This window comes from Pleuronectes platessa, chromosome 3, assembly GCF_947347685.1.
Source record: "Pleuronectes platessa chromosome 3, fPlePla1.1, whole genome shotgun sequence".
NCBI classification, from domain to species: domain Eukaryota; kingdom Metazoa; phylum Chordata; class Actinopteri; order Pleuronectiformes; family Pleuronectidae; genus Pleuronectes; species Pleuronectes platessa.
This window is the reverse complement of record NC_070628.1, coordinates 28,443,337-28,462,356: the sequence shown is the minus strand read 5'-3', so window position 1 is coordinate 28,462,356 and position 19,020 is coordinate 28,443,337. Positions and strand designations below refer to the sequence as shown.

At 43.7% G+C, this 19,020-nt stretch overlaps 1 protein-coding gene across 1 annotated transcript in view; it reads left to right on the top strand.

Moving 5' to 3' along the window:
- The first annotated feature begins 840 nt into the window (after positions 1-840).
- Positions 841-19,020, top strand: part of LOC128437194 (VPS10 domain-containing receptor SorCS1) — a 161,623-nt gene continuing 143,443 nt past the window's right edge. The window contains exon 1 of the mRNA XM_053419249.1: positions 841-1,748. Coding sequence (XP_053275224.1) covers positions 1,047-1,748 — 702 coding nt within the window. The 5' untranslated portion in view covers positions 841-1,046. The remainder of the gene's footprint in view (positions 1,749-19,020) is intronic.

Here is a 19,020-nt window from a genome sequence, read left to right as displayed (position 1 = left end):
ATGAATCACCTCTCAAGGCACATCTGCCCATCTCATTCCCTCATGGCATCATGCTCTGCTGTGAAATAGAAAGCAGCCAGCTGCTGTAATAGTCTGTGACCATTTGTATATCCCTTTGTGCTGCTCAGTGCTCATCAGCAATCACCATAACCTCGGGTTTAGAGACACGGAGAGTTTCAGGGCCAATATCAAAGAGACACTCGTTCATCGCCTGAGACACTGTGAATTCTCACAGAGACATTATACAATTATTAATCATTGAAATCCATTATTCAGTCCAGTCGGCAGGTTTTCCAGTAGCCTACAGGTGATTCTCCAGCTTGCCCCTCAGCTCAGTGACGTAAAAGGCATCATCATATCGCTCTGTAGAGGCGAGATTGATTGCAAAATGCATGCATATATAGATGTATTCAAATCTCATGTCCCAATGTAAGCTAATGAATTCTTTATTTGCTGTTAGATGAGTCATAGAATCTTCCATCCTTGACACTGCACTTAATTGGAAACATGTTAGAGCCCCAACAGAACGGAATCCAAACGGGTTTGTCAGGGTAAAAATAATTCAGTATTATTTGCTAAATTTGGTGATTACTTCTCCCTGGAGGGAGGCTGCTGATACAATCTGCCACAGAGGAGGAAAAACTACAAGACATAACTTCCCAGAAAGAATGTGGCTGTGAGGGGAAACAAATGAGCAGCAGAATAAAAATGAATTGTATTACTGACTGCTTCAATTACAAGCGACCATACGGTGGAACGTAACAAATACGGAGAAAGACAGTCGCAGTATTATCCTCCATCGCTCAGTCCGGATGCTCAGCTCCTCCCCCATGCGCGCGGGGCTTCATTTGATCAAATCCTTCAACTTGGACCACTTAGGCTCAGCTGCACTTTTTTACAACACTGCATTTGGGCAGCGCCACAACTTACGCAGCAGTTCCTCTTCCACAGCGCAGCAACAATTAACACACAGCGGCGAGGCAGAGAGAGGAGTGGGGGGAAAAAAGGACTTCTTGCCTGCACCGCATCTTTCTGTGCCGCCAGCCATGGAGACGGGCTGCACATTTTGCCCAAAGTGGCACAGTGCGCTTTGGCTTTTGCTTTTGATGATGCTCAGCTTTTTCCACACAGCCAAAGCTGAGATAACGTGCAGGTCCTGTCAGCCTGGAAATAAGTGGCGCGCACAGGAATTACTGTTGAATCTCGACATGAGTGTATCCTCGGCGGGGTTGAAGGGAGAAGTTTTGGGACGCGGACCCGGGGCTGCGGGTGGAGAGGGTCGGCGGCCCCGTTGCGCGGCGGGGTCCGCTGACTGCGCTCCGGATGAGGCGGAATACACGGTGCCAAGGCTGGGACGGCATACACGCAGCCTGCGCGCAAACGGTGACATTGGTGAGAGCGAGTTTGCGAAGACTAAAGTTTCATACGTGAAAATGAGTGGCCAGCGGATGTCCAGCGACGGGGCCGGTCTCACCTCAGCCGTCTCACCCAAAAGGCGCACCAGAAGGAACAGTGGTAAAGATGAAGCCAGGTCCTCCCGCTCAGCCCAGAGGCAGGACCCGGGAGAGGGCACCGGTTCGGCGGCGGAACGCAGAGTGACGCGCTCCGAATTGCGCCGGAGCGGAGAGGAGCGGAGAGCCGCTGGTCCGAGGCAGGAGGAGCTAAAACTTAATAGTTCTACGTTCGCCTTGACCGGGGACTCATCTCACAACCAGGCTATGGTGCACTGGTCTGGCCAGAACAGCAGTGTAAGTCATTCATTATGTCCACTTTAAACATGCGCCAATCCACTGAGGCAGGGAAACGTGCGCTCATGTTGGCTGTCAGGAACACATTACTCAGGAGAGGAGCCAGATCTCTGCCTGATGCGCTGGGAAAGGTGTGTGAGAGCGTGTGTGTGCGTTGGTGTGTGTGCGTGTGTGTGTGTGTGTGTGCGTGTGTGTGTGTGTGTGTGAGAGAGTGAGCGAGGGAGATACACCCAAGAAGAGAGGAACAATCTCCCTCTTGTTTAATTGATGTGTTGCTTCCCAGCTCATATCGCTTCCATCTTTGTCTCCAACAACAAGGGTTGAAAACGGGGGTTTCAGTATGATCATGAATTATAGTGGAGGGTACTAACAGTCAGTGGGTTTATTCAAACGGACACTATTCAAGCCTCACTATTGAGATCAGGCCTATCTCTGCACTTTTGGTCGGGTTGAGTGCTTTTCTTTGTCAAGAGCGAGAGACTGATCTCCAGTGTTGAAGGGAGAGAGAGAGAGAGAGAGAGAGAGAGAGAGAGAGAGAGAGAGAGAGCGACAGAGAGAGGAGAGGAGAGGGCTTTATCACAGGAGCTTCCTCGAACTGGGCAGCTGCATTGATGTCAGGATAAAGCATGTTGAGCACGGAGCATTTCTGACCAGCAGGCAGGATTTTCAAGTAGCGCCGTAGGTTGTGGGAGAGGTTAAGCAATCTCAGCCCTCCTCCCTCCTTTTTGTGAGGCCACGTTTCCTGAGCCACGGGCCTAAAGCACCTGCAAAGTTTAGAGCTGAAGAGTGGCCTCTCTTTGCTCGCTGGTTCGGATCCTTTCATGTGAAGGCAGGAATGAGCAGATCACGGTTTTGTCCGTGTGGCGGCAGTCCTCAGGGGGAGGAAGGTATTTACAGGTGCTCCAGCCTTCAGAGCAGGCAATCAATTGTTCTATTATTAGTTTTGTATGTGAGTTTAACGGAGAACATTTCCATTCTGAGGGATCAGCAGCTGCTTGGCTCGCCCGTATAGCCACAGAAACTGGCCAGCACAGTAAAACCTGACATCTAATGATTTGGAATCAGTAAAAGTAAAGAAGGACTTAATAAATAACACTCACATTTCTAAAAGAAGGTTATTCTAAATTAAATTATATGCAGAAAATAATACAGTAATATAATGTGTAATTGTTATTTTGAATTTGATTAAATTGTCTATATTTCCTTTTAATTTATTGATTTAGCTAAATATCAATAAATAGTGAAACAATGCTAATAATGTCTCCTCTAAGCCGGCCTTTTTTGTTGATCCATATTTTTAAAATCCTAAGATAATTAATTCACAATGATGTAAAACAGAACAAATCCTGACATTAAATTTCAGTATTTGTAGAATTGAGGGTATTTTCCCTGAAAAATGACAGTTGCAGAAGACATTTCTGTTTCAGTGCTTATGTTATCGGTATCGGTACAGAAAAACAAAACTTCAGACTCCGCAGCCTCACTGTGCACACACATGGCCTAGGCTCTCTTTCAATGAGTTTCAGAAGCACTCAGTACCGAGCCTTTGTCCAGGTGATGATGAAGTCAGACGTGTCCTTCACCTGAGTTCAGCCCCTTTGAGTGAACGTCCTAAGTGGCGCCACAACTTAGGGAATTTATTAAAATGTTGTTCACTTCAGTATAAATAAGAACACAACATGAGAGGGAGGAACTTTGTGTGTATTCCGTCTCTTTATTCGTTAGAATGCCCATTTGTTTCTAAATGACCTTTTTAGTGTTGCAGCCCCTGTCTCCTTGGAGTCTTTAATGTGAGGTGTATCAACAGGGTAGCTGGCAGTGATGCTGGATGTGTCATGCTGCACAGTGTCGTCCATGGTGCAACATTTTATTGCTTGTTTTACCAGCTGACTTTTATTCTGCTGCATCCTTGTTCGTTCTTCAGAGACGACAAATTCTGGATGCAGAAGAAAAAAAAAGCTCTTGTCTTGCTTTGCATCCAAGCAGAAAACAGAACCCATACAAACACACTTTATGTATCCCCGCAGATAATGAAATCCTATAGATTATTGCTTTAAACTTTAATTAACACTGGGAAAAGCTTAACTGAAAAAAAAATGCTGGGGCGCAATTCAAATGTATTCATGTGCTGTGAAGACCGATGTCTCTACACGGCTGCATCTTCTTCTTCTGAGTCAAAATATAATTAACATCAACTAAGCATCAAATGCAATAAAACAAATAAATTCAAGGCCTGAATAAAAAATGAACATTTGTCCTAAAACCAGGCTTCCACAACTCCATGTCCTGACCGCTGCACCACTGCACTGCTCAGTGTTACAACCACACCACTTAGCCCTGTCTGTAACAAAACCAATTACAGTCAAACACGTATCAGCGGCTCCCTGCCCTGCACTTCCCTTCTGCCTGAAATTCCATCCCGTGCTTCAGGTGCTGACAAACTATTGTAGTTTGTGACAAAAAGTGACCTTACAATGGAGGCAAGAAAATAAATACACCTGGAAATGTCAAAGATTCTGGCAAGGATTTTCCATTTATCATTTTTTTTTTTTTTTCCTAGCTGCCATTTTTTGTCCGCCCTCAAAACAAAACAGACCATCATCAGTGTTTATCCGCCCTGTTTGGTTTTTGCCATGTGAAAGATTCTCCTTTTGTAACCACAAAAAAATGTGCCCTTATTCTTTCAGTTGACGCAAACAACTTACTCGAGACGTGCGAGAAGAGAGGATCTGGCATTAAAAATGTAGAGTTGTTGCTATAAGTGGGAACAGACGTCCTCAGTCTTTACAATCTGAGCTGCTGTATAAATAAACACATGAGTAAACAATATGGCACGGAGCTGCAGTGAAAATAATACTGAGAGCTGCTCGCAAAAATTTAACCTTTAAGGCATTTATAAGGCTCGTCTGTTAAGCATCCCACATTACTGGAAGCCTGTATGTCAGATTTGATTGGAGGTTATAATTAGGACTCATGCAGAATTGCCGCAAGAGTCATATAAGCATTGTAGGCCAAGAGCAAATAGAGAAAAAACATGTATCATTAGTACAAATACACGTGCAGCAGTTGAATGGACTGTACTTAATTTAGTAAATGATGGAAACATGTGATTATTATAAGAAAGGATGCAGGATGTTGATGTGAAGACTCAGGTCAGGTTGCACTCATTCCTTATGCGCTTTAATTGTGCCGGCATATTAATCTGGACTGAAATAATAGCTGCACTGTAAAAAATTGCTTTGTGTTGCCTCCACCCTCGAAGGTTCTGAGTTCAAACTTAATTTTGGTTTAGAGTTTTTCCATGCTCTGATTGTGACCTGAGTTTTGTACCACTTAAAGCAATGACCCAAAACTTAACCTTCTCTCTATACTTACCCGGGAAGAAGATGTGACCCTGTGGCTACAGTATTTCATCAAACTGTGTTATTTTTATTTATTCCAAGATTTACTTGGTGATTTGGTTAGAATCTATTTTCTGGCTAATCTACTTTCTCGCAACCTTTCCTTTGTGGTCGTCTGCTGTTTCTACACTCTTACATTATGACACTGTTATGATGGAGAGGAGTTACAATTATTTAAGTCATATCACAAATTTATTCCTGTTTAGTTTTTTGACAGAAGTAATGTATTGTTTAATCCCAACTGGAAGGACTAGTCCAGTCAAACACAAACACTGTGTTTTTGGCTGGCATGTGATGGGTTTGATTGAGATATGTTGCCAACACAGAGCACTGGACATGCTGTCACACACCTTGTCCCATTTTTCTCCATTCACATCTACCGGTTGAGGCAGGTGGCCGCCCATATTGAGTCGGGTTTTAGAGTTTTTTGTTCTGTGGTAGAGGGAGTTTTTTTCTTTTCATAGTTGTCAGTGCTGCTCGTTGTGGGAACTGTTGGTTTTTTGTACAATTTTGCAAGGTCTCGACCTTACTATGTAACTTTTCGTGTTTAATTTGGTTGCTATACAAATAAAACCCACTCGAATTTTGTTTTGACTAGAAACCCACCATTAAAAATATATTTTCTATAAATAACCAGAGCGCCACATGCTCCTACGGCTGCCTCACAACAAGAGGGTTCTGGGTTTGAATCTACCGGCCTGGACTGCTCTGTGTGGAATTTGCGGTGTTGGTTAGGTCAATTAGAGACTCTAATTGCATGTGGGAATGTGATGATGGATAGTTGCAGCCCTGTTCCAGGGTGCCCCCTGCCTCTCAAATGTCACCTGGGATTGGCTCCAGCCCACCGACAGCCCTGAGAGGCAGAGCATTGTAGCTCATCATGCAGCATTAGGGGGAAGTTATTTTCACTTGCTTTGCTCTTTATGCAACGCAGGTTAACATAACACACAATCTCTTCATCTATTATGTGCTGAATGGATGATTTTTTTCAACCCCTTTTTGGCTGTGTATTGTTAACATGAACATTGTTCACATTAACCATCTGATAATTGTAAATATAATTCCAATGAAAGTGCTTTACAATACAGTTTTTTGCCATTCACCCATTCACAAACCCATTCATACAGTGCAACTACGGGCAGGACTTACTTACTTACTTACTCTCCATGATGTGAAATTTTGTTTACATGTGGTTTTAATCCACTGCGAAACATGACACAACAGCACATTCAGCTTCATCCGATGCATAGACGTCATTGTAACAGTGAAAAAAGTCACTGAACTCAGTAGTTGAATCTGCAATCACTGAACTAGTTTGGAAAAAAAAGGCACATCTGAGTCCTCATTAGAAGCACGGAAACATTGAATTAGTTTTACCCTACTGTGTCAGAATTACATACAGAGAGTTCTTGGTGCTCGCAGAGCAGCATTAGGATGCTAGGAAAAAGGTTACAGGCAAAGAGCAGTCTCACCGTGGGACCTGTGGCATATTGCTCCGATGGATGTACCACACGCACTGGGACAGCATTATTTACATTATGAAATGTCAGGCATTAAGTACTTTGGCCTGTCAGTCAGATCGCTCGGCCTGACATATTGTCTGTCAGTCTGAGAAGTTTACTCTTGAGCTTCCCGAGACGTATTGTCCTGCTGCTGGAACCGGTCCAACGAAAGCAAACCGAAGCAGGTGAATTTGAAATTGAAACCCTGCAGAGACAACAGCAGTTTTTTCTTTCACAGACGAGCGAGTGATCTATCAAAAGATTTTTCTGCCAATTAATGAGGAAATTGATCACAGGACACTCTTTGAAGAATTTTTGAGAAACTCACTCACTGTCCCATGACAGTCTGGCACTACCTCTCTAGGTGTTGATGGAATCTATTAATGTTTGTGTATATACTCTCATTGCCATGGCAACAGCTAATTTACCACCAACTCAAAGATTTGTTACAAATCTCCGCTGTGCACTGACATTTCCTCCACACCATCAAGCCGTCACAATTTGCTAATTTGGAGACATTTGCGGACCGTCAATGCCACATGTGGTACGAGCAATAAATTGAGCACATTTAAAACCTGCTCATCCAAGATGGCAGAAATCATCATGTAATTTAGGGCAGAGTTGTGCAGCGAGGAAAAGTGGTGTGGTTAGCAGACAATTTGACTCACCTTTTTATACAGTATAGTATTATTTATTGTTGAAAAAGGACAGTGATTTAAAGGTTGCATTAAAAGGTATTCATATTTTAGCTTTAAAACTTTAGGGATGACAATGTCTCCATTTTTCTACACAAATATCTAAATTAAATGTATTTTTGTGTCATTTGGTTGAGATCTACAGATTTTTGGCCATTCACCAGCTTTCCACCAGCATATCACACCTATCCTGTGAAACTATACTGAGTTTGGTAAATTAATAATAATAAGAAAGGGATTATGGTGGTCAACTGACCTTTCCTCAAGCACCAGCAGAGGTTGAGATTTGTGTTTTTACTTTTTACTTTTGTGATCATCTAAGGTTCTAACTGGTACAATTTCACTGTGTCCAAACTCTTTCTATTTATTTATGTATGTATATGCAGATCTATCTATCTATCTATCTATCTATCTATCTATCTATCTATCCATCTATCTATCTATCTATCACTGGCTGTCCCTTCACTTCCTTTCCTTATTGTTAAGCTTTTGAAACTAATCACATCTAACAGTGTAGGGAGACAGAGATAGATTCAAAACAAAATCCCTTTTCACACTGAGACACCTGCAGTGACAGGAAATCTGCTTGAAGGCAGAGACAGAAGAGAAGAGGCAAAGGGAGAGAGAGAGAGAGAGAGAGAGAGAGAGAGAGAGAGAGAGAGAGAGAGAGAGAGAGAGAAATCAAATCAATCAGTCAATCTATCAATCAATCTATTTTGCTCTGGTTAGAATCCACCTGTGACAGTTTAGACCACTGTCCCTGTTTGGCTGCCTGTTGGCGGCACGCATTGATGGATGGTGTGAGCGGCAAGGCCCTCAAGCATACATTCTCCTTGTTCAAACACTCCCAAACAATCTTACCCGCTCACCACGGCTCTGTACTGCAGACTAAAAGAGTCAGGGTGGGGCTGAGGGCTTTAAATATGGTGTCAGGAAATACCTGCTGCAACTGATTGGACTGATTGGCCATGTTTGGGCCAAACCATTTTCCCTTGTGTCAAAGGGGGACACTGGACATTGACATTGGACATTAATGAGTGACAATTTTAAATGTACTAGTGAAAATCACTAATCTGCTAAATGAAAGTAACATTAACATGCATGCTGTATTTTTTTATGAGTGTATTCATGGTTGGTTGGCAAAATGCTCAGTATTATAATCCCCCTGTTGATTGGGCCTGTCTAGTGGGAGGGGCCATGGGGTATATAAGGGGTGAGCTGCTGTCCTTCTGACAGTCTGCTGCATGCTGTTGCCGGAGGAGGTTGTCGGTGTTGTGCAGGGTGCTCAGCTCTCCACGGAATATCTACTGAGGTGATTATTCTATTATGTTGTAATTGAGTTTAATTTGCATTTATTTTGCTAATGGATTATTTGATTTATTGACATTGATTATTTGAAGTACCGGTATTTGATTTTGAATATGCTTTGATTTATTATAGAGAATATTTGATTATTGATTATTTGAATTGATTGAATTATTTGATTGTGGAATTAGTTTTGAATATGTTTTTATTTGACTATTTGCAGATGTTTGGGTTTTGGCCTCCTATGTATGTTGTGCACTTATTTTGACACTTTGGGAGAATAAATGTTGTTATATCCAATTTGCAACTGTGTGCCTTGCCATCTTTGGGTTTGAAAGTCCAGTCTTTTTAAGGTTACATTACCTTCACCCGAGGCGGGGTGAGACAATTGGTGGCAGTGGTGGGATGGCAGGCCGCAGAGGTTTTAACAAGCCTGGCAGAGGCAGAGCGAGAAGTGGGTTACGATCCCAAGTGTCAGTGCTAGCAACTACAGAGGAGGCTGAAGAGGTGGCCAAACCGAGGGCCATGGCTATGGAGCTGGAAGGGGCGGCGGCCATGGCTGAGGATCGTGAAGGAGTTGGATGGAACACCGAGGAGTCTGATGAAGATGTTCAAGGATATGAGAACTTGGGGGCTAGGCCTAAGCGGGACAAAGAGGGGTCTAGAAAGGCTAGGTGGTCTGCTGAGCCACCGAGGCCTACAACAATGCCAGGTGAACCTACACTGGTTGACATGTTCAAAGACTTTTTGATTGGCCAGCAACGTAGGGAGGGTGTATTGGTCCGTGAAATTCAGCAGTTAAAAACTGCCATTACAGTGCCCAACATAACCGCCTCACCTGTTAGCCAAAATGCTTACCCTCCTCTTAACCTACCTTCTGATGGTAGTCTTCGTGTGCAGATGCCTACAGACACACAGACACACACACACACAGCCACTCCCAGATCTCAAGCTTCAACACCAAATCCCCCTCCGTCTCCGTCCAGAGATTCTTCCCACACACCGCTGCGTCCAGGTCCAAAGATGCTTCCTTTCCAAGAGGGAGAGGACATTGAGAACTTTCTTGTGCGCTTTGAGCGAATCGCTCGCACCTGGGGCTGGCCTCCGTCTGAATGGGCTTGTCGGCTCATTCCCCTCTTGACGGGTAGAGCCCTGGATGCCTACTCCGCGATGGAGGAAGACGACTCCAACGTCTACGCTAGCCTTAAAGAAGCACTCCTTGCAAAATTCGACATCTCTCCTGAGACATACAGACTTCAGTTCCGGTCGACCTACATACCTCCTGGTGAATCTCCCAAGGAGACTTATAGCAGACTCAAAGGACTTTACAGAAGATGGATCAAGCCAGAGCAGCGGTCCAAAGAGGACATCGCCGAGCTTCTCATTCTTGAGCAAATGCTTCGCATGCTTCCCGACGAAATGAAGACCTGGGTCAAGGAACATGAGCCAGAAGATGGACTTACTGCGGCTAAGCTTGTAGGCCAGTACTTGAATGCTCGCAAAGGTCTCAGAATGCCAAGGCAACAGAATACCCGAGTAGCAGCCCAAGGGGCAGCTGACGTGTCTCCCAAAGGAGGTGAGCACAGAGCCATTGGTCCCGTGAGTGTTCCAGGCACCTTTGGGGAGAAGAAAGGATTCTGGAGACCGGGTCCAGTGAAGGATCTCATCTGCTACCACTGTCAACAGCCAGGGCATTGGGCCTCAGTCTGTCCTCTGAAAGGGCCCAAACTGTCCAGCTTCTGTTATGTGCCACATCCATCTCTCCCAGCTTCAGTTGTGGCACCGTTCCTAGCACCAGATCCTGAACCTGAGCTTGAACCTGACACTGAGCCTATTATGATCCCAGCTCGTGTTAACGGTCGTCAAGTGCAAGCACTACTTGACACAGGTAGCTCTATGACACTGCTTAACCATTCCTTTGTCTTGCTTGGCAATCTTGACTATCGGCATGCCACCGCCATACAGTGTGTCCATGGTGATCAAAGAAGATATCCAGTGACTGATGTGACTGTCGTCATTGAAGACCAGGCTTTCTTGCTTCGTGTGGGGGTTCTTGAAAACATGCCCCATGACATGATCTTGGGCAGGGACTTACCCATTCTCCCTGACCTTGTGCATCAGGCACGCCAGAAGCGGGTGAAGTCCAATTCAACCCCAGCCATTCAAGAGGCTTATCCAGTACTTACCCGTTCCCAGACAGCCAAGACAGGGCTGGAGCCTCTTCCTGACTTGGACCCTTCTTTATGCCAGGCTGGACAAAAGGGACCCCGGAAAAGCAAACGCCAGCGCCGCCTGGAGAAGATCCAAGGTACTCCACTGTTAGGCAATCTATCTAACTTGAAACCTGATGAAGAGTGGCAGGTACCTGAAGACATCAGAGAGCTACAAAGAGCCGATGCCTCACTGGTACCCCTACTGGCGAAGATGAAAGATGCTAACATCACCTTGCAGCCAGACCAGAGTGAGAAGTACCTCCTGGAGGATGGAGTCCTGTATACAGCAGGTCAGCCAGAGAATCGCTTGGTTGTTCCAACTTGTATTCGGCCTCTTGTACTCCATCTGGCTCATTCCATACCCTGGGCTGGTCATCTTGGGCAAGAAAAGACTCTGGCTCGAGTCAAAGCTCGCTTCTTTTGGCCTTTAATGGTCAAAGATGTCATTGAGTACTGTCAAACTTGTCCGCAGTGCCAGAAGACTTCTCCGAGACGACCTGAGAGAGCTCCACTACTACCTCTTCCCCTCATTGATGTTCCTTTCCGGAGGATTGCAATGGATATCGTCGGACCACTGGAAAAGAGCAGTGCAGGCCATGAATATATCCTTGTCCTCTGTGACTACGCAACCAGGTTTCCAGAGGCCTTCCCACTGAGGAGTATCAAGACACCTAAAATAATTAGTTCACTTGTCCAGTTCTTCTCACGAGTTGGAATTCCAGATGAGATAATTACGGACCAAGGCACAAACTTCACTTCCAAGCTTATGAAGCAGCTTCACAAACAACTTGGCATTACTGGCATTCGCACAACCCCCTATCATCCACAAACTGATGGTTTGGTGGAAAGATTTAACCAAACACTGAAGTCCATGCTACGCAAATTCGTAGGCGACACCGGTCGAGACTGGGATAAATGGCTTCCCTTTGTGCTCTTTGCTTATCGAGAGGTACCTCAAGCCTCTACCGGATTTTCGCCCTTCGAACTAATGTATGGGTTCCCTATTCAAGGTCCTTTGGATCTCTTGAAGAAATCCTGGGAGTCCAAACCACCCGCGCCACAGGGTGTGCTTTCTTATGTGCTGCAGATGCGAGACAGACTAGAACAATACCGAGCTGAGGCGAAACTGAATCTTGGAAAGGCCCAGCTGAAGCAGAAGACCTGGTATGACCAAAAAGCACGACACAGGGTGCTACGGCCAGGTCAAAAGGTCATCCTCTTGCTTCCAACCTCCAGCCATAAGTTGCTAGCCCAATGGCAAGGTCCTTACTCCGTTGCCAGACAAGTTGGACCTGTCACTTATGAGATCTCTCATCCGGACAAAGGAAAGGCATCCCAGGTATACCACATCAACCTTCTAAAGGAATGGAAGGAGAGGAAAGGATCTGTGGAAGGAACTGACGTCCAGGACAGTCCAGAACTTGTGGAAAAGGGGATGCTGGCACGGGAAGTGGGAATGGAGGATGCCGAAGAGGATACAGATCTAGCCATGCTTACTACATCACAGCAACCTGACGTGAGTCACTTGCCTGCACAACCAGCCCTTGAACTCTTGCAGGTGTGTGAGGAGTTCCCAGACCTTTTCAGTGGAAAGCCCGGGAAAACTCCATTAATCGAGCATGTCATTCGGTTAAAGAACCCTACCCCTATCCGTCAACGCCCATACAGGGTGCCTGAGCGAATGACGGAACCCCTCAACAATGAGATACAAACCATGCTGGATCTAGGAGTGATCGAACCCTCAGACAGTGAGTGGTGTAATCCCATTGTTCTTGTTCCAAAGAAAGACAACACTATACGACTCTGTAATGACCTACGAAAAGTGAATGCGGTTTCTAAATTCGATGCTTATCCTATGCCACGAATTGATGAACTCCTTGAGAAACTTGGCAAAGCTGTGTTCATTACCACCCTTGACCTGTGTAAAGGATATTGGCAAGTGCCTTTGGAGAAGGAATCAAGGGAGTACACTGCCTTCCGTGGCCCAGAGGGTCTCTATCATTACACAGTCATGCCGTTCGGACTCCATGGAGCCCCTGCCACTTTTCAGCGGCTTATGGATCGAGTTCTGCAGGGATGTGCCCAGTTTTCTGCGGCGTATCTTGATGACGTGGTGGTCTTTAGTACTTCTTGGGAAGACCATCTTATTCACCTGCATCAGATCCTGTTCCGGATCCATTCCGCTGGCCTCACACTTAACACCCAGAAATGTGAGTGGGCCAAAACGGAGGTTTGCTATCTGGGCTACCATCTCGGCAATGGCCAAATACGTCCTCAGGTGGACAAGGTGAAGGCAATCCGAGACAGTCCTAGACCACGGACAAAGAAGCAAGTCCGGTCATTCTTGGGGCTTTCTGGGTGGTACAGGAGATTTGTGCCACATTTCTCTACCATCACGGCTCCTCTTATAGATCTGACTACCAAAGCAGCCCCTAATCCAGTGAAATGGTCAGAAAGATGTGAAACTGCCTTCTCCAATGTCAAAGCCATCATGTGCTCTTCCCCGGTCTTGCAAAGTCCTGACTTTAACCAAAGATTCCTTGTTCAAGTCGATGCTTCTGGTGTGGGCCTTGGAGCCGTCCTAGCACAAGGAAAGGAGGGTGAGGAATGCCCTATTCTCTATTTGAGCCGTAAACTGCATCCCAGAGAAACTAGGTACTCTGCCATTGAAAAGGAATGTCTTGCAATCAAGTGGGCATTGGACAGCCTTCGGTATTATCTTCTTGGAAGGACCTTTGATTTGGAAACGGACCACCGGGCATTGAGCTGGATCAACTCCATGAGGGATAAGAACTCCCGTGTCACCAGATGGTACTTGGCATTACAGCCATATTGCTTCAATATTACTCACAGAGCTGGAAAAACGAACTTGCTTGCCGATTACCTGTCCCGCCTGCCTGAACTTGCAGTTCCTGGAGAGGAGGGAGGTGATGTGACAGTTTAGACCACTGTCCCTGTTTGGCTGCCTGTTGGCGGCACGCATTGATGGATGGTGTGAGCGGCAAGGCCCTCAAGCATACATTCTCCTTGTTCAAACACTCCCAAACAATCTTACCCGCTCACCACGGCTCTGTACTGCAGACTAAAAGAGTCAGGGTGGGGCTGAGGGCTTTAAATATGGTGTCAGGAAATACCTGCTGCAACTGATTGGACTGATTGGCCATGTTTGGGCCAAACCATTTTCCCTTGTGTCAAAGGGGGACACTGGACATTGACATTGGACATTAATGAGTGACAATTTTAAATGTACTAGTGAAAATCACTAATCTGCTAAATGAAAGTAACATTAACATGCATGCTGTATTTTTTTATGAGTGTATTCATGGTTGGTTGGCAAAATGCTCAGTATTATAATCCCCCTGTTGATTGGGCCTGTCTAGTGGGAGGGGCCATGGGGTATATAAGGGGTGAGCTGCTGTCCTTCTGACAGTCTGCTGCATGCTGTTGCCGGAGGAGGTTGTCGGTGTTGTGCAGGGTGCTCAGCTCTCCACGGAATATCTACTGAGGTGATTATTCTATTATGTTGTAATTGAGTTTAATTTGCATTTATTTTGCTAATGGATTATTTGATTTATTGACATTGATTATTTGAAGTACCGGTATTTGATTTTGAATATGCTTTGATTTATTATAGAGAATATTTGATTATTGATTATTTGAATTGATTGAATTATTTGATTGTGGAATTAGTTTTGAATATGTTTTTATTTGACTATTTGCAGATGTTTGGGTTTTGGCCTCCTATGTATGTTGTGCACTTATTTTGACACTTTGGGAGAATAAATGTTGTTATATCCAATTTGCAACTGTGTGCCTTGCCATCTTTGGGTTTGAAAGTCCAGTCTTTTTAAGGTTACATTACCTTCACCCGAGGCGGGGTGTGACACCACCAAATGGTTAATCAAAAAGGGTTTTCTCTTACTTTGATGGACAGATTGGGGAATACTTTATATGCCTTGGCTACACTGGATATGTGAGCTTCATGGAACGTCTTTTCATTTCTGCACTCATTTGATCAGATCAGAGCGGCCACAGTGCCTGCATGACACGTACCTGAGCCGCGCTGCTCTTCTAGACAGTTGGGGTATCGCCTATTTTTCTCTAAGGACTGCAGACAGTGAAAATTATCTTTTTCCACACTTTGTATCCCTCTATCTTTTAAATATATCACACACATATGTGTTTCTGTTGACTGAATACATGCATTAATTTGAACAAAGTCGTTACTGTAACTGTAGGACCGGAAGATGCACGGCCTTATACTGTCGAGTCAGGGGATTTAGTTGAATACATGGCCCGATTTTTATTTAAGCAAATATAGTTACAGTTATAGTTTACACCAATAACACCACGTAGCAGCTCTGCAGACGTGCTCCCTGTGTGAACAACAGACGCCTGTGATACGCAGCAGATCAGTGTCGCAGCCAGTGTGGCCCAAGCATAAACAGATACCTGGTTGGCTTCTTTAACACTAGTGAAAACCTTTTTTTAAAACATCACAACACACATTGTTATATACATGACTGAATATTTTACAATACACCTCCTTTACATAAATACTTTTCCCACTACTTTACACTTCACAAAGAAGAATGAAAAAGTTGAACAAATTATCTGTGCCATTACGTTAAAGGTAAGAAATATGTATCAAATTACTGCTTTACGTGAAGAAAAGGTACATAATGTTTTTAGATGATTTGAATGGACTAAATTATACTGTTCTCTAGTGTGTTTTTTCCGTATTTCCTATAATTTCTACTAGGGCTGCTCGATTAATCGAAATTTAATCGTGATTACGATTTTTTCCATAATCGAGCAGCCCTACTTTCTACTCAGTCTGCTCTTGTAATAACAAACCCCTGTCCAATGGAAACCATATTTTTCTTCATACAGCTAATAATGGATGTTGAAATAAAGGGATTTTTTGTTTAACTAAGTTTTGCCTTTACCCCTTAAATCTGAATAACCAATGGCCTCAGCCATATGGGGCAATGTGACTGTAGTCTACAAAATATCTTCATCATCCCACTCAAACCGGTCCCTCAGGACTCCTGCTCCTGTTTATTCGTCAATTTTTAGTAACATAAGACACCTTGCTTGCTCGGCCATGTGTCTTGGCCACAAATTATGCTACAATTACAGTGTGAGCCTCCAAGTCAGATTGTGAACATTCAGTTTCGATGCCAGCTGAGTATTATCTGTGTGCTTTCCGACCCGTTACTTAGCCCATTCTGCTGAGAGTAGATTTAAAGACACATTGAAACAGCAAATATAACCGAAGCCACTGTGTGGGCTAAGCGATCCTCGGGGTATGTGCCTGGGAGTGATCAGGCAGGCGGACGCTGTCACGCTCCACTAAGCAGCATTTTACTTGCCATCAGGCTGTATATCCCAAACTGGGATTTCCATCCTGTCTTTCTTTTGCATGAGAAAAATCCCATGTGAAACACTTACAAATAAGTCATTATTTGACTCTGAAGTAGTATGCTCTAAGAGTGTCTCTGGAGTAGTCAGGGTCTTCCTGTGGGCAGGCTCTCGACAAATATTATACACTTTGTGGGTAATATGTTGGGGCTCTCTCAGCCGAGCCTGTGAGGCCTCAGGAACGCACACTTTATTTCAGTAAGTACCCTTAGGTGCTCCTGAGAGTTTCATTTCTATTGCTACCACCTTTCTGTTTCTGACTCTTCAATTTCTTTTCAGTCATTCAATGACATTGTGTCTGCTGGTGTTTTTGCAGGCCACTCGATTTTTGGCCCCTTCAATTTATAATAAGTGGGAAGAATTTGTCTTGTACTCAACAGAAAGAGATTTATCCTTATTGAAGGCTGATGACTTAAGAGCTGTGTTTTGTCTTTTCTCCCATCTTAAGACATATACTTACATTTTGTACAGGATGTGGATCCATTTATGTAGTAAAGTAGTGAATGTATTTCTGTTAAACTCATGGCATTAGTCCTTCTACCATGAAGGATTAGTTTCTTCATTTTGTATCACTCTCCTTATTAGATAAGTCATAAGATATAAAATGTCAAATTAGTATACCACCTTTTTACAACAGAGTATTAGGGTCATGTTTTTTTGATTTGGAGAACAAACTCATCATGTTACAAGAATATTTTAAATAACTTTGTAATTTTACAACAATAAAGAATAGTACGTTTCTTACTGGATTTTTTAAATCCTGATCCTTATGATAATGTACTGCTAGTGTGCCAAAAGTTTTACATAATTTTACCCAAAATATTTTGAATTTATATGGAAAATCTACATTTTTTGGTCTTTAGCATCGCCATAATGCAATGTTGTGCTTTTTTCTCATTTTAGCACTTTTATTTTTCATGTCAGTCCTCCCCCTGAACCATGGAAATGATAAACTGAGAATTGATAGGATGAAGATTCCTTCTAATATTATGTGACTAAACGCACCAAATCGTGTTGAAAGGGAAGACTCAGCATTGGTGATCAAACAGTGTTTAAGCCTGTTCCAAAACGGAAAAAAAGCCTGTTTACTAGTTTCCAAATACAACAAATGGGGCTGAGGACACACTTGTTTCCGTCAGTCTCTCCTTAGAGTCCTTCTTAGTACTGCATGGGATTATTCACACACGGGAGGGAATGAAAGCAGTTTTGTGAAAAATGAAAGGAGAGCTCTTGAGAGAGATCTTCAAACTAACAAACGTATACTTCTCATCCCCACACCTGGCCAATTGCTTAGTGAAGTGGACATGCCTCTCAGATTGTTGCTGTTTGAAAAGTTACAAACAGTGTCAGATGCATCCATCCGAATCCGACGTTTGAGAGGTGTAGAGGAAGGGTTGGTTTCAGACGCTGTTTGACATTTGACGAACACACAAACCTTGTGGTATAGAGATTCCTTGGGCTTTACATGCCACTTGGATTTTAGGTTTCCCATTTAGTGCTTGAGGTTCACTCATTTTCAAACTTCGATCTTGTTTATCTCTGAACCTTTAATGGACATTTAATGAGATGGCAGCTGCAATAATAAAACATAAAAAAAGTAAGCTGATGAAAAGCTCACTCTCTGTTTCAGGTTTTCAAAAATTCGACCCCACCACCTTAATTTTGTACCCACATCATGAGGAGTACATGGCAGAAAGCCAGACGCCAGAGGCAGATAAGTTTGTGAATCGGAACTAGATGTCATGAGAACCGATACTTCAGTAGCAAGGCGATTCTAACATTCTAAAAATGTGATGGTACTTCTTTTTAACAGTACTGGAGGTACCAACAATACCGACCAGTCAAGGATTGTGCCCGCCACTGCTTGAGAATCGGGGCAGGCGTACAATACATGTCCGATGTCCTTGAACCATGCTGTATTACACCACCACATGTCCTCCCTCCTCGCTCCCCCGCTGACCTGCACTCACTTTGCGTGTTGGCGGTGGACACCGTCACTGGTCAGAGGTTTTTTGGGACCTGTGTAATGCTTGGGGTTTGCTTTGTGTTTGTTTGATTTGCTCTGGAGTTTACAAGACACGTAATAAACATAATATTGTGTGTGTAGCCTCTGCGGTTTTCATACAGTCATAGAGCTACCTGATAACTGAAATCTCATAATTTTCCTACATGCCCCTTTTGCGCTTTGTAATATTATTAGTCTTTTCTTTTTATGTATTACTTGAAGGTTACATAGCTACTGTTGTTTCTTGTATGTTGGAATGTAGTAATTAGGATTTATTGTTGGTATCGAATTGGGTATCGAGAATCGTGGAAAAAACATGTATGGTCATCGACTGCTAAATGTTTGGTATTGTGAGATCCCTAATAGAAACATAGCAAATATCCCTGGGTATGTTCGACTTGGACTAAGTCAGACTACGTCTGACTGTGTCTGACTTGATCCACCGACGGCTGCAGATTAAAAGGATGTTGAGGAAATCCCTGTGTTTTAGTGTGTTACTTTCTTTCAGCTGAAAATTCTAACTTTGGTGTATAGTGAACATGTCAGAGGGAGATTAAAACTCATCATTTCGTCTTTGGAAATTAATAGTTCGACCTTTTTTAATATTCAGCACATTAGAAATACAAAATAAGCACACATGAAATAAAATAACAGAAACAAAGACAAACCAACAGTTATACACAGACAGTGGTTATATGTTAAATGAATATTCTATGTTTACACAATT